This window comes from Colobus angolensis, unplaced genomic scaffold (genome assembly GCF_000951035.1).
Source record: "Colobus angolensis palliatus isolate OR3802 unplaced genomic scaffold, Cang.pa_1.0 Scaffold78, whole genome shotgun sequence".
In the NCBI taxonomy this organism is placed as follows: Eukaryota; Metazoa; Chordata; class Mammalia; order Primates; family Cercopithecidae; genus Colobus; species Colobus angolensis.
Genome location: NW_012121598.1, coordinates 3,553,346 through 3,568,132, shown reverse-complemented (window position 1 = coordinate 3,568,132; position 14,787 = coordinate 3,553,346). Strand labels below are relative to the sequence as shown.

General features: G+C 39.8%; 1 protein-coding gene across 1 annotated transcript in view; it reads left to right on the top strand.

The window, feature by feature from the left end:
- FBN1 (fibrillin 1) overlaps positions 1 to 14,787 on the top strand; it is a 207,649-nt gene that overhangs the window by 178,147 nt on the left and 14,715 nt on the right. Inside the window, exons 50-59 of the mRNA XM_011928574.1 lie at positions 1,279 to 1,428; positions 1,806 to 1,871; positions 2,116 to 2,232; positions 4,668 to 4,787; positions 6,396 to 6,518; positions 8,789 to 8,920; positions 11,139 to 11,264; positions 11,837 to 12,043; positions 13,761 to 13,886; positions 14,139 to 14,261. Of these exons, the coding sequence (XP_011783964.1) occupies positions 1,279 to 1,428; positions 1,806 to 1,871; positions 2,116 to 2,232; positions 4,668 to 4,787; positions 6,396 to 6,518; positions 8,789 to 8,920; positions 11,139 to 11,264; positions 11,837 to 12,043; positions 13,761 to 13,886; positions 14,139 to 14,261 (1,290 nt within the window). The remainder of the gene's footprint in view (positions 1 to 1,278; positions 1,429 to 1,805; positions 1,872 to 2,115; positions 2,233 to 4,667; positions 4,788 to 6,395; positions 6,519 to 8,788; positions 8,921 to 11,138; positions 11,265 to 11,836; positions 12,044 to 13,760; positions 13,887 to 14,138; positions 14,262 to 14,787) is intronic.

Below are 14,787 nucleotides of genomic sequence, written 5' to 3'. Positions count from 1 at the left end.
TAATAGATAGATGGATAGATAGATAGAAACTTTAATTCATGAAAACTTTTCCTTTGTTATCTCTAGCAACTCTGTTATTCCTACATTGTCTTCTTTGTCATGAAATAAAAGCTGGGGAAACTGTTTTATCAGAAGTGCTTAGGTGGTTATGATAGTATGGTTCCTGGGATTGAAAAACAGTGATGGAAGTGAATGAAAAAGGCAGAGGTGGTCAGATATAAAGAAAGAAGAATAGTACAATATGGGTATGAAAGCATTTCTTTTAAACCTGCAGATTGTGGCCTCTGTGTAATGAGAGGAGTTTTGCAAGGCTTTGAGAAGTCAAGTTTGAGGGAAAACACAGTCCATACTCCTGGTTGAGCTCACTTTTTGGAGTCAGTGTGTTCTATATGAAATGGAAAGGCCCGTTTCCAAAATTATGTCAAGCAGCATTAGAGAATTTTATAGGAATTAGATCCCATCTTCTTTGTTGGAGTCATCAAGCAATAATTGATATTGAAATATATTCTTTCAAGGAAAGACTATTCTGTTCCTACCCACCCACAGCCCTGCCCTCCTCTTCCTTCCCTCTCTGTGTTGAACTAAACAAGCTTCTTTTAAAAATTTAACATTGACACAGCTCTGCATATGTGTGTGTGTGTAAAATCTACAAAAAGCCCTACTTGCGTTTTGTAGCCAGCATCTCCAGGAGTATCTGCTTCAGTGACCAACCCTTGTGTTGTGTTTTTGCCCATCTACAAAGTTGCCACTTCTATATTTGTTCTGTGCCTGTGATCTCGGATTTTATTTTGGTTCCAGAGTTTAGGGAACACAGAATAAACAACAAAGTGTGATGTCACAGTAAATATTAGAACTAAGAGGGTTCTTTTGGTCTAGTGTGCTCACTAAACATGATATTGCAAGCAGAGCTGTCAATGAAGGAATCTTGTGAATGATTCCATCTGTGGATTTTCCAATCCTGAAGTCACTGACAGATGTCAATTTTGAAAACTGTCAGTTTGAGATTTTATTGGATTCACATCAGGTTACTTTGAAATAGTGACTAAAATGAGAAGTAATAAATTTAAGGTCACAGAGTTGTTCGTCAGATCTCACTATACAAAAGATACCCATGACTGTAACAGTCTAAGCTCGGTTACTGTTAGAATCACATAAGGAGTATTGCTGTGGTCCTGAGAGGAGAACATATATAACATAGTGGATTGTTCTTTATTCACTATCGTGCAGTAAGGACTCAGTAGAAAGGCAACTGAAGAGTGTCATAAATTTATGCTGCAGATTTGCGAATGAGCTACTGTTACGCGAAGTTTGAAGGAGGAAAGTGTTCATCACCCAAATCCAGAAATCACTCCAAGCAGGAATGCTGCTGTGCCTTGAAGGGAGAAGGCTGGGGAGACCCCTGCGAGCTCTGCCCCACGGAACCTGATGGTATGTCTGTCATCTGCATTTCTCTTTGGGCCATGCAGGGTGCAGACTGGCCATGATGTAAGTAAGATTGTAGGCCTTAAAGACAGTAACACAATGTAATTTAATTGTAAGTCTAATTAGAATGTTCATTAAAAATGATGTTATCTCAGGACCTCGGTAGTTATTTTCTTTTTAATTATGTCATGAATCACAGATGCCCAAGGAGTAGGCACAACATCTTAGGGAGTCTCGTTAACTTCCTCTGGTTTCTGGGCTTGTTTTGTCCGTCATTTGTCAATATACACGGCATGTGGCAATTTGGCCACCTCAGAATGCTTGTGGAGAAGCTTGTAATGAATTGCTATTGTTCTATCTATTAATGAGTATCTCTGCCACAGAGGCCTTCCGCCAGATCTGTCCTTATGGAAGTGGGATCATCGTGGGACCTGATGATTCAGCAGTTGGTCAGTTGCCTGTGCTGGATTCTCAGCATTTCTCAGTATTCTCAATCAGCTTCTTCTCTAGTTATTCTTATTTCTCTCCATCTATCTTGGAAAATTAAGTGCTACTTTTTTGTCACTTCATTTAGACAGCAATTATATTATTGCATTATTAGATAATCTATTGATTAAACACTGAAATGATCATCATTTGTCTTCATGTTTAAAAAAATACCTTGTTATTCACTATTTTTTTCTCTTGCTTAAGATATGGACGAATGCAAAGAACCCGATGTCTGTAAACATGGACAGTGCATCAATACAGATGGCTCCTATCGCTGCGAGTGTCCCTTTGGTTATATTCTAGCAGGGAACGAATGTGTGGGTGAGTAATAAGTTTTCTTCCATTGGAATTTTACAAATTAAAAATTAGGCTATACAGTATTCACTGTATATCCATGAATATACAAGATGGCACTGAAATAAGTTGTTTTGTTTTGTTTTGTTGTTATTTTTTTGAGACAGAGTCTCGCTCTGTCGCCCAGGCTGGAGTGCAGAGATGCGATCTCAGCTCACTGCAAGCTCCGCCTCCCGGGTTCACACCATTCTCCTGCCTCAGCCTCCCGAGTAGCTGGGACTACAGGCACCCGCCACCACGCCTGGCTAATTATTTTTTGTATTTTTAGTAGAGATGGGTTCACTGTGTTAGCCAGGAAGGTCTCAATCTCCTGACCTCGTGATCTGCCTGCCTCGGCCTCCCAAAGTGCTGGGATTACAGGCGTGAGCCACCGCGCCCGGCCTGAAATAAGTTTTATCCATCCACTCATATATCATTCATTTAAAATACTAGTGAGTCACCGTCAGGTCCCAGGCACTGTGCTAGGCTCTGGAGCTGCAACACTGAACCAAGAAGACAAGTTCCTTCCTTGCATGGACCTTACAGCCTAATGGTGAAGGCAGACACTGGACATATCAGAAGAGATACCAGAAAGGACAACATCATAATGAAAGTCTTTGTAAAATTTTTAAAAAATTGTTAATGGTCATAATCCTATTCCATTGTGAAATACAAATTTTATCTGGATTCTTTTACATTTAGTAAGATGAAAGGCTATGTAACCAGTATACAATCTTTTTGGTGTAACCCTGTTTTTAAAATGTCAAATAATGGCTCCTCTGACTGGCCTTTGACCCTTAATCAACACTAACTCTAACTTAAATCCAAGTATCATATTTAGTTATCTAAGAATTCCAAAGCAATTCAATATAACATAATTAATACCAGCATAAATGCTGAGAGTTTGTCTGTGTGAATTAGAAAGTACTTTTTTCGTACAAGAAATCAGGTTATGTGGATTTCAGCTCCAGCTATGGCTGTGGGAGTTTAAGCAAGTTTTTAAGCTTTTCTAGGCCTTAGAATGTAATATTATGCAAGTAAATAACATTTCTAATTACCTTTGCAGCTCTAAAGATCAATGGTATCGGGATTTTTATTAACTTGAAAGAGAAATAATATTCTTGACAGTGCAATGTGATTGAATATTATAGTAGAACAAAAGCAAATATTTCAATGTTTTCTCCTCAGAATCTTCAGTTAGTGCTAATATGTGCATATGAAATGACCCTCTTCGCCTAGGAGCTCCCCACCATAGCCTCTTGCCTTCACTTTTGACTTAAGAGCCTCAGCACAAGATACAACCATTGACAAGAGCCATTACTCTTCTGTGCCTTAGATAGCTGGAATATCAATGTTATTTCTTAAAATTATTTCTTTCCCAAGGGGAGATATTCTCCCCCAAGGGATGTGCCAGAATAAGAATGGTGAGTATATAGGTGGATGGATTAGAAAGCATACACACACACACACATATTTTAGGTCTCTTTGGTAAGATTTGTTCTCTCCGCCTGTGTTTTAGAGCGATCATAACCTAAACATATTTTTTTCTAGCCTTTCCTCTGCTTAATGTAAACCATCTGGTTTCAACAGAATCAACAAAATCTACTTAAATCTTGATTTTATTCGATGTATTAATTTTACTTAACCTCTGGTCTTTTATTTTACGTAAGTTTAGTCTTTCATTTTATATCTGGCAAAAATCCATCATGTGTAAGGCTTCTCGGGGAGTGATGTAATGTAAAGCCAAACTGGGGATGTTCTTTCTAGCTTTAAACAAGCAGAAACTTTTGACGGGTGATAGGGGCCTTTTTTTTTTTTTAACCCTTAGAGCATCTACTCCAAGTAGAAGATTTAGTATATAATGTGGGAGGCTGGAGAAACTCATGGAGAAGAGCACTGTAAGGGCTAGATGTCCAGGCACTGTCATTCTCACTGTCACTGTCACTGCCACTGAGCAAGTCGAATTTCACGGCTATAAACCTGAGATAATAAGACGTGCATACTCCTTTTTTGCAAGAACAGAATGAGAATTAAACATTACAGATCAGGCTGGGCATGGTAGCTCACACCTTTAATCCCAGCACTTTGGGATACCGAGGTGGGCGGATTGCTTGAGGTCAAGAGTTCAAGACCAGCCTGGCCAACATGATGAAACCCTGTCTCTACTAAAAATACAAAAATTACCTGGGCATGGTGGTGTGCACCTGTAATTCCAGCTACTCAGGAGGCTGAGGCATGAGAATCACTTGACCTGAGAGGCAGAGGTTGCATGAGCTGAAATCACACCACAGCACTCCAGCCTGGATGAGAAAGTGAGACTCTGTCTCAAAAAAAAAAAAAAGTTACAGTTTAAAATCCTCTGATAGAATAAAAGGTATTATCTCAATTCATCATGTTTTGGACACATTCCTGGTTTCTTGCAGATACTGATGAATGTTCTGTCGGCAATCCTTGTGGAAACGGAACCTGCAAGAATGTGATTGGAGGTTTTGAATGCACCTGTGAGGAGGGATTTGAGCCTGGTCCAATGATGACATGTGAAGGTACATCTCTTAAACAGAGAACAGTTGATTACATGTACTGATCATGGGAACAATTGGTTGATTACAAGTCTTAATATTAAATACAACTCAGGGTGTATATAATAAAGATAATCTAGGCCTGATGGGCCATTTGATCATTCTTCTTTTGTGGCCTCTTCTCTGTAGGGAAAGAGAGATATCCAAGAAAGCTACAGCTGTGTGCTCATGGCACATCTACACTGTATATCACAGAGAGTTCTTGTTGGTGTCTCCCTACTACTTATATTTAGATGCTCCCGTGTTGTTTAATACCTTCTTTCTTACTCTCACTTTCTCCTTCTTTCTGTTTGTCTCTCATGCTCCCTTTCTTTTTCTTTTCTCTTTTTCTCTACTTTTCTGTTTCTAGAAGCACTGCACACTAAGATACCCACCAACATCCTGTAGCCATTTGGAAGCAATCACAGCAAAAGTGGTTGCCTATAATATATAAGCATCTGAAAAGTGTCCATCCATAAGCCTGGTGGAATGTATGAAAAGAAGGAAAGGGAGGGAGTGTCTAGAGCAGTGGCTCTCAAGGGGTGGTTCCCAAGAGCAGCTGTATCAGCATCACCTGTGAACTTATTAGAAATGAACATTGTCAGTCCTCATCCAAGACCTCCTAAATCAGAAACTCAGAGAGTGGGGTGGAGCCCAGCAGCCCTCTAGGTGATCTGATACGCTCTCAAGTAGGGACTCACTGGCCTGAGGAAAGAATGAAGGAGAGGTGAAGGCAGAGAATAAAGTTGGTAGCAAAGAGAGCTTTCATCAGATATGATCCATCAATGCCCATTGTCAGAGTTGTGGTAAATCTTTAAAGGTTGTGACTAAGTCATGATCTGGCCTCTCACTCATGTTCTTAGTCAGCACTGGCCTTGGGGAGCAACGTGATAGTTGAGATGGTCTATTTTAATCCTGCTTTTCCAAAACACATTCTGATGGTTCCAAATTCTGCAGTCTGCAGAAATCACTCTTTTTCCATTAATGGTAAATTCATTCCCATCTATTTAAGGTTTGAACATGGGCATCTGTGTAAACTGAGTGTCTCTGTCAGTATAAAATGATCTGGAACACTATTTGTTTGGGCAGAATAATCGCTGTTATTTCACAGGAGCCTCTTTGTATGGGGAAAGAGAGGTGGTTAACAATATTGGAGGAGTTGGCTTCTGTGCTGACCACAATTGTTTTGGCGGAATGGGGCAAAACTGATTCCCACGCCATGTAACTGTAGGGAGTGACAAATGGTCAACCTGAGCCTTCAAAGCCAGAATTTCAGAAAAGCCCCTCATATGTTGAGTGGCCTGTAATTTCCCATCCACCTAAATAATCATTAATAATTACACCAGGACAACAAACATAAACTGGGACTGTTCTGGGAGAATCGGGAATGGAGAGTCACACTACTTATACCAAATATAAAATAATCAACCCATTTTATAATTTCCTGGAAACGGGAGACCACTTGATCCATTCATGTTTATGACAAGGAAGCATTGCAACTTTTGGTAAAAGTTTTAGAGTTTTTGTTTAATTGGTAGGTTCCCTTTTGTTGCTGTCCATGATCCCTTATTTTCTTACCCTCCTCTGCTGCAGATATAAATGAATGTGCCCAGAATCCTCTGCTCTGTGCCTTCCGATGTGTGAACACTTATGGGTCATATGAATGCAAATGTCCTGTGGGATATGTGCTCAGAGAAGACCGTAGGATGTGCAAAGGTGAGTCATTGTGTTCAAGGTCATCTAAGCTAGGAAGCTCTAACTCTATCTGTGAGGGGAGATGTCCCTCAAAGCTTCCATTAGTAGGGGAGGGCTGGGAATTGGGGAATATAAATAGTCCATGGACAATACGGGGGTTGTCACTGCCACATTTCCCCCTAAATTGTAGCTGGAAGCATCATCAAGCCAAGTCAAGGACTGCACTGCAGATCCTTTATTACGTCTCACTGTGCATTGCATGCTCACAACATGCCAGTATTTCTACAAGATGTGGGAATATAAAGAAAAAGACATTTCCCCACATTCAAAAGACCCAATATGAAGAGATTGAGACAGATATAAATAAGTTCTCATAATACAGTGTCATAAATGCTATGGTGCTTATATATACAAAATGCTCTGAGAACACCAAAGGATATTCTATTTCAAGAATGAGGTAACACGTGGAATCTACTTTAGCTGAACTATCTCCATTAAAAATACCTCCTGAACACCTGAAATTTCCTAAGCACTGAACTCGGCTCTATTTCACAAGCTTCAGTAATCATTGAGTTTGCTCTTGAAGAGATCTGATTTGCTCCTACCAAGATCTTAAATGAACAGACACCTGTTCTCTCAAGATGGCATAAATATAATTTTGCGTAAGGGTGGGGAAATTTCCTAAATGCAAAGCTCTAATAATATGCAGAATAAATTTCAAATGTCTCAGCTCAGAGCATGTAAAAGGGAAAGATAAAAAAGAAAGAAGTGCAATAGGACAGAAAGTAAAGACCGAGGAAGGCCCAACCAAGTCCAGAAGAGGAAATGAAGGAGGGAAGAACCAGTAGAGAATAAGATATTTTTAGATGTTTGGCTTTTCATTAAAGTATAAAAACCATATATATATATGTTTATATATAAACCTGGGCTCTGTGTTTATCTATATAACCTGGGCTCTGTGTTCTTGTGACACTGTATTCTTGGCGAGACCCATTTTGTTCTATATATAAACATATATAGATATATGGTTTTTATACTTTAATGAATATATGTTTATATATATGTATGTAAAATAGTCATTCTACTATTGTATCCTGTTTATTAATATTATCATATAAAAATAATGTCATCTTGGCCAGGCGCAGTGGCTCATGACTGTAATCCCAGCACTTTGGGATGCCAAGGTGGGTGGATCACCTGAGGTCAGGAGTTCAAGACCAGCCTGGCCAACATAGTGAAACCCTGTCTCTACTAAAAATGCAAAAATTAGCTGGGCATAGTAGCTCATTCTTGTAATCTCAGCTCCTCGGGAGGCTGAGGCAGAAGAATCACTTGAACCCGGGAGGTGAAGGTTGCAGTGAGCTGAGATCATGCCACTGTACTCCAGTCTGGATGACGGAGTAAGATTCCATCTCAAAAAAAAATAATATCATATTATAATATATTGTGTTACTATTATATTTATTGCATAATGTAAGCTTTGGTTTGTTACTCTATTATGATCCATTATGGTTATAGTACTGTTATTATAATTATTGCATTATCATATATTGTGATTATAATGCTGTTATAATTATTGTTATACTAAGATATATCCATTATATTATAGTTACATGAGGCCCTTTTAGTTCAATTAGTCAACAAGAATTAGAAATCATGCCTCAACAAAGGAGTATAAAACATAAAGAAAGGGACAGCCAGGCGCGATGGCTCATGCCTGTAATCCCAGCACTTTGGAAGGCCAAGGTGGGTGGATCACTTGAGGCCAGGAGTTTGAGACCATCCTGGACAACATGGTGAAACCCCGTTTCTACTAAAAACACAAAAAAATTTAGCTGGGCATGGTGGTGCATGCCTGTATAATCCCAGATACTCGGGAGGCTGAGTCATGAGAATCACTTGAACCTGGGAGGCAGAGGTTGAAGTGAGCTGAGATTGGGCCATTGCACTCCAGCCTGGGCAACAGAGAGAGACTCTGTCAAAAACATAAATAAATAAAAATAAAAATAAATAAAGGAAGAGGAAGGGAGAAAAAGCATGATTGGAATCATGCTTCTTGAAGAGGTTGTCAGTTGATTAGGGAGCAATTTCTTCAAGTTCAAAGGTGGTTAGAAGAGTCCTTTCCATTCTTTAGAGATCATACTCAACACAGCAGAAGGAAATACAGCCAATACTGAAATAACATAGATGAAAATTGGTTACTTACTAACAATTTTATGTTGAAAAGTCAGGTAATTTAGGCAGATATATGCATTTTCTTTGACAAATTTGTGATCGTACATTTTTTACAGACGAGGATGAGTGTGAAGAGGGAAAACATGACTGTACTGAAAAACAAATGGAATGCAAGAACCTCATTGGCACATACATGTGCATCTGTGGACCCGGGTATCAGCGGAGACCTGACGGAGAAGGCTGTGTAGGTAAGAGGATCCCTGTGGAAGGAGCTTTGAGTGCATCAGAAGTGACAGTGGACAGAAGAAACCTGGGCTCTGTGTTCTTGTGACACTGTGTTCTTGGTGAGACCCATTTTGTTCTCTTACCTCATGTCAAGACTCTCCGTGGTGGTGCCCTTGCCTCGTGATCATTTGTGAATTCCAAGAGCACTGTCATTGTCCCTCTGAGCCGGCCTTTCTCTACTTTCTTAACCCATTTGCTGCCAGGATTTGAACAGCCTGCCTTTTCTCTGTTCTCCTCCTTTACTTTCCGTACTCTTTTGTTGATTTGGGGGTCAATTCTCCCCATCACATTGGAATGCCTCCCTATTGACTTAACTTTGCTACCAGTGCCCTGACATTGAATACAAATGCCAGGTACCTCTGAATCAGGAATCTCTCAAAACTGTCGGGATCTACCTCGAGAAAATCTGGTCTTGTCGAGAGTAGCATCCAGGCACTGATATTTTTTTAAAGCTCCTCAGCTGATTCTAATATGGATCCAACATTGAGAACTTCAGCTTTAGACCAGGAGTTGGCAAACTACTAGAGCCTAGAGGCCAATTCCAGCCTGCCAGCCCACTGTGTGTTTTTATAAATAAAGTTTTATTAAACATAGATATAACCATTCATTTGCATATTGTCCATGGCTACTTTCATGCCACAATGGCAGAGCCAAGTGGTTGCAACAGAGACCATATGACCCACAAAGCCTAAAATATTTCCTATTTGACCCCAACAAAAAGTTTCCTGACCACTGCTTAGATAATAATTACAGGAGAAAATTATTAAAACCTTCTCACATGTATTCTCTTTCTTTTTAAAAATAAATGGTGTTATAAAGATATATTTTATGTTGTCATTCAAGAAGATTAAGAATTCCATTGCCCTTTTGCTCTGTACAATACAGATTGAAGCAGTAATTAAAGAGCAGACTCTAAAAGCACAGAAAAAGAAAATATGTAAATTAATTGTCACACACTGGATCCTCCTGGATCAGTAATTCTCAACCTCAGCTGCACTTTGGAATCACTTGGGAAGCTCGAGTCCAACCTCAGATACTCTGATTGAATTGGTGTGGGGGTGGCTTGGGCATTGGGGTTTTGAACCTGTTTTAACACTGTTCTGGATGCCACCTTCCAACTTTCTGTCTTTCCTAGTGAGAGCTTCATCTGAGGGACCCTGAACTATTCTCAAAGGAAGGGAAGCACCTCAGCAAATTATTTTTGATCTTTCTAAATAATCATCAGATAATTCTAAGACTCTGTAGATATTTTAATGTTTTTTTAAACCTGGGAAACTGAATTGTAGTTTATGATTTCTTAATAATATTGTTGAAATATTACAATAAACACAACCTATATTGAAGATATAATCTAGATTAATCTCAAGATTAATCTAGACAAACTGCCCCAAATCAGTATTGACCATTATAGACATTATTCTAATATGTATTAAAATATTTCTTTCATATGCTGATATTCACATTTTTCCCTCCTTCACTTGAAATAACCTTTTGAGAGTCCTTTTTGCGTCCAAATATGAAAAGATTCAAATTTTACTAAATGAAAAATGTAAGTGGGCATAAAATGCCACCATCTATGTTTAAGTATATAAAATGCTATCAGTTATGCTTTTAAAAGATCAGAAGTGCACACACACATATGTACATTATGTATGTATTTGCTTTTATATGCATAATCCAGCTCTGGAAGGATACATTAGAAATTGGCCCCAGAATTGGTTGCTTTTCAGGAGAGGAGTTTGATGTCTGGGAAATAGGGAATGAAAGGGGTACTTTTGCTGAATCCCCTTTTGTACCTTTTTAATTTTGAACCCTGTGAAGAGATAAGCTATTTACAAACTATATAGGAAAGAAGGAAGAAAATCTATCCTATAAAAGATTCAGATGGCTCTTTCTGTTTTCAGTCCTTCAATGGAACCAAACAGTTAAGAATGAATGAAGTCCCTTTCATGCCTTTTAAATTTTGAGCCATGTGAACAGATTAGTGATTCAAAAGCTAAGTTAAGAAGGAAAGATGAGAGAGAGGGAAGGAAGGTGAGAGGGAGGGAAGGGAGGAAGGAAAGAAAAAGGAACAAAGGGAAGGAGGGAGGGAGGAAGGAGGGAACCAAGGAAGGAACTCCGTCCTCTATAAAATAGTCAGATGACTCATCTTGTTTTTGGTCCTTCAATAAAATCAAACAGATGAGAATGAATGTCAGACGAAGCCAGGGATCTGTGAGAATGGGCGCTGCCTCAACACCCGTGGGAGCTACACCTGCGAGTGTAACGACGGGTTTACCGCCAGCCCCAACCAGGACGAGTGCCTCGGTGAGTACAGTTGGCAGCATGCTTTCCTAAGCTCAGCCTCCACACTGGGCTGCCGGAAACCCAGACCTCTTATTTGAAATACAAGAAAATGTCAAAATCTGAGGAAGGATAAAAAATGTTCATATTTTAGAGATGCCGTAGTGACTGTGATTGTCCATTGGGCTTAGCACCACCCTGCAGCTAAATTCTTCCTTTGCTAATTGGATCCTGAATCACTTGTTTGGAATTTCTTGGCTGCCTTTGAAGCCCTTGGTGATCAGGATCCACTTCCATATGTTTCTCTGCCCCTCTCTCTGTAAGCATGGCTATTCCCCTGTATTTCTGGGAGCAGAGAGAGTTATAAGCTTGTCTAGGCCAATGTCTTTCTGCCTACTCACTGAATGTCTTATTTGTTTCCCTCAGACGTCATCCTTTCTCTTTTACTGCTGTCTCCAGCTTTTCCCTCTTGCTTCTTCTCACCCAGGGTAAAGTGTTACATCCTTTTTTGGTTTTTATATCTGACCAAATTTTTAATACCTTGTTTGCTCTTAAAATTTCCTGACATCCCCTTTGCCATATAATGTCCCTTCCAGACAATCGGGAAGGGTACTGCTTCACAGAGGTGCTGCAAAACATGTGTCAGATTGGCTCCAGCAACAGGAACCCTGTCACCAAATCTGAATGCTGCTGTGATGGAGGGAGAGGCTGGGGTCCCCACTGTGAGATCTGCCCTTTCCAGGGGACTGTGGCTTTCAAGAAACTCTGTCCCCATGGCCGAGGATTCATGACCAACGGAGCAGGTACTTCATTTATAATCCAAAAATACTTGCAGGGAATCTGTTTGTTTTCTGTATGAAAAACAGATGAAAATACAGAATCTGCAATATGTGGCTAGGTTGAGTTGCACAGCTGAGGCCAACAAAAATTCTTCATTTTGGAGTTTTAGACATTTGAGGTCATGCTGCCAAAGTGGCCTTGGTCCACTTGATTAAGCTGTGTGTGCTAAGGACTCTCCCTCTGCATTCCAGCAAGCCTTCAACTTTTTCAACGGAAGTTTACTATAAGTCAATTGGCTACTCGGAATATAATTTTTTAAGTTTTTCGATGAACTTTGAAATAAATGATTATTAAAGGCCCAAAACAGTCCACCAAGATGTGGAACTCCTAAAACTGGCCAAACTATATCGCATAAAAGAAGTATAAATCATGCTGATATCCTGGCAATTAAACACGATTGCATCTGGAAAAGCACAAGCTCCTTAACTGAAGCAGGATGAGAAGAATGTTAGAGTGTCTAAGGCAACTCTAGAGATTTCTAGGCCTGTCACTAATATGATTCCTGTGTTTATCAACTATAACTACAGTTGGTTTTTAGTTCATAAAAGGACTGAGAAAAGGTGAGAGCTTCTTTGAGCTTCTTGGGAGGGAATTGGAAGTGAAAGGGGAAGAAGGAAGTTAAGAAGGATTTGTGTTTATATGGGAAAGATATAGCTGAAGGCAGAATAATGAAACTGGAGGTGATTAAAAAAAAAAACAAAAAAAAAAACACAGACCTAGAAAGATAAGATGGAGTGACCAAAAGGAATTTATGATTCTTTGGAGGATATAGCAATAAGATGGTCAAAAAAACCTCATTTCTAGAGACCAATAAGAGTATGCTAAATTGCACTTCAGAGTAGACTTGTAAAGGTCAGATACACCCAGCTGTAGGTATAAAATGGTTATTTGGCAGTCAAGGGCTGCAAACCCACGTGGAAAGTGCTTGTATTGGCACTTCGCCAAGCAGTAAGGCGGCAAATGGGTCAAGATATGGAGGACTGTGGCTTTAATGCTCAACAGTGCATGTTGACCCAGTCTTTCTCTCTGTGGTAGAGCCATGAGTAAGGGTCTCCCTTCCTTAGCAGGTTGCAAAAACCCAGCACTGTCATCCACCTCAGAGCCCTGGTTAGTTTTCTCCCTCATCAGAGGACAAAAGTTCATCTCATTTCCCCAGTATTATGTAATTTGAACTTCTTCCAGATTAACCACAAACACAACAAAAATAATGTTAAAAAAAAAAGGAAAGAAACCTTAATTCTTATTTTGAGCATGCAATATTAGGGGGGAAATGGGGTTTCCTCGTCAAAAGGATCTGCTTCTGTGATTCATTTATGAGATATCAGCAGGAGGCAAGCTTAATGGCATGAGATGACACAAAAAGCCAAATATGTCTAGATGCGCTGGCTGTCTATGGACCCAGAAGAGAAAAATATATATTTGGAAGACCAATGGTTTTTAAAGTTTTTCTGTAGCTGAATTATTTTATCAATTATAGTCTAATGAAGTTAATTGTTTGCCTTTTGATATAGCTACTGTTACATATTAAATTTATGCTGTCATCTTTACTGGTTTAATTTCTTAGGCCCAAAATATAGTAAGACAATGTATTAGTATGTACACTGAAGTGGCCCCCTGCATATTAATGTTGTCAATTTTATGATATATTGCTTATCTTAATTTATATTTGTTAAATTACAGATATCGATGAATGCAAGGTTATTCATGATGTTTGCCGAAATGGGGAGTGTGTCAATGACAGAGGATCGTATCATTGCATTTGTAAAACTGGGTACACTCCAGATATAACCGGGACTTCCTGTGTAGGTAAGTGTCTATTTCTGATGGCTTATCCTCAAGTGGAAATTTTAGATTATGGGAAAAAAAAAAAAAAACCCAAAGCTAAAACTCTAAAAAGTCTATGCAGTTTCATAGGAAAGCATAGGACAATCATCAAAGTCTACACAGAATTTACCTTTTCTTTCCCCAAAACTAAAATTCTTTGTTAGACCCTGTGGAAATGGAGCATGTAGACATCATTTTTAGATGCACAGTCACACTGTATTTCTTTGATCATAGATCTGAACGAGTGCAACCAGGCTCCCAAACCCTGCAATTTTATCTGCAAAAACACAGAAGGGAGTTACCAGTGTTCATGCCCGAAAGGCTACATTCTGCAAGAGGATGGAAGGAGCTGCAAAGGTAAAGTAGAATTGACCATTGCCTCTCACCTAGCTCCTGACACATGGCTGCATTCCTTTGCCTGTAAGGACTCCACAGGCAAGCCGAAAGACCTGCTTTGCAGGCAACAGGTGCTTCCCTGTGGTTAATGCCTCCATGGGACCTACCTCCTATGCTGGAAGGAGGGAGGCTAAAGCCAGGGAGACTGTGGAGGACCCGTGGGAGCAGCCATCCTCACTGCATGCCCCCTGGGCATCCATGGCAGCCATCCATGACAGTCTCAGAGATAGCAGGGCCAGTTCTCAGTGGCTCTAGTGGGGCAGATTCTTAATTGGTGACCTCCTCTCTGCTTTCTGGTTTTTGTATTTATTCTTTATAGCTGTATAGTTCAGGTTTCCAGGGAGGTCCTGCCTCGGAATAATCAGTGCCATGATCCTAGAGGACATGGTGCCCAATGAATTAGGTGCTGTGTCCAGATTTTTGTTCTGCAGAAAAAGTCCATTTCTGCCCTCTAGGAGCTTCCCTGAGACATAAATATCACACAGAA